Genomic DNA, 719 nt, shown 5'->3' with positions numbered 1-719 from the left:
AGGCGGGGGGGGGGGGGGGGGGGAGCAAAGCGGGAAGAGGAGGGCTCTAACGTCGTCCTTGGCTTTTGTATTCACACCGTGCTTCAACAACATCTCCGCCACTTTGACATGACCTCTAACACAGGCACTGTGTAGCGATGTCCATCCTTTCTGCGGATGATGCATTGACATGAAGTGCAGGAACAGACAACTAGCATCACGTGTTGCAGGTGTACCATCATATCGGCGTAAAGGGGAGAGAAGAGGAGGTACTGACGTTGGTCTGGGCTTCGGCATCAACGCCGTGCTTCAACAGCACCTCCACTACCTTTACATGGCTCCGAAGGCAGGCACAGTGCAGTGCTGTCCAGCCATCCTGTGCCAACAAAAAACAAGCAGACAAACCCAAAAGCACAAAACCGCTCAGATGAACAGCTTCAAAGCCATGATCACACAACAAAGCCCATACAAAGCAACATACGTACCAGAATATCACGGTTCAAAGTGGCGGCGGCATCTCGAATACGTCGTGGATCCCAACTGCTCAACAGCTGCAGCGCCCTTTGTGGATCTGATGACAAGCACGCCCTCAACAGCTGCTCTCCATCATCACTCATGATAACGATGTCTCTCTATCAGCAACAACCTTCCCACCACAAAAGTCCCGAGGGGGCTCCTCTAAATGTCTTGATCCGAAACCACAGCATGGGCAGGGCAGCGGGCTGAATGGCGAGCGTGCG

General features: G+C 53.4%; 1 protein-coding gene across 1 annotated transcript in view; it reads right to left on the bottom strand.

The window, feature by feature from the left end:
* Positions 1-217: 217 nt before the first annotated feature.
* The window catches only part of MONBRDRAFT_30435 (uncharacterized protein), a gene marked incomplete at both ends in the record, with an annotated part of 5,873 nt that continues 5,371 nt past the window's right edge, over positions 218-719 (bottom strand). The window contains 2 exons of the mRNA XM_001750876.1: positions 218-355; positions 465-530. Coding sequence (XP_001750928.1) covers positions 218-355; positions 465-530 — 204 coding nt within the window. The remainder of the gene's footprint in view (positions 356-464; positions 531-719) is intronic.

Source organism: Monosiga brevicollis, genomic scaffold, assembly GCF_000002865.3.
Source record: "Monosiga brevicollis MX1 MONBRscaffold_51 genomic scaffold, whole genome shotgun sequence".
Taxonomy (NCBI): Eukaryota; class Choanoflagellata; order Craspedida; family Salpingoecidae; genus Monosiga; species Monosiga brevicollis.
Note: the sequence above shows the minus strand (reverse complement) of the source record. Positions and strands in the feature narration are given on the sequence as shown.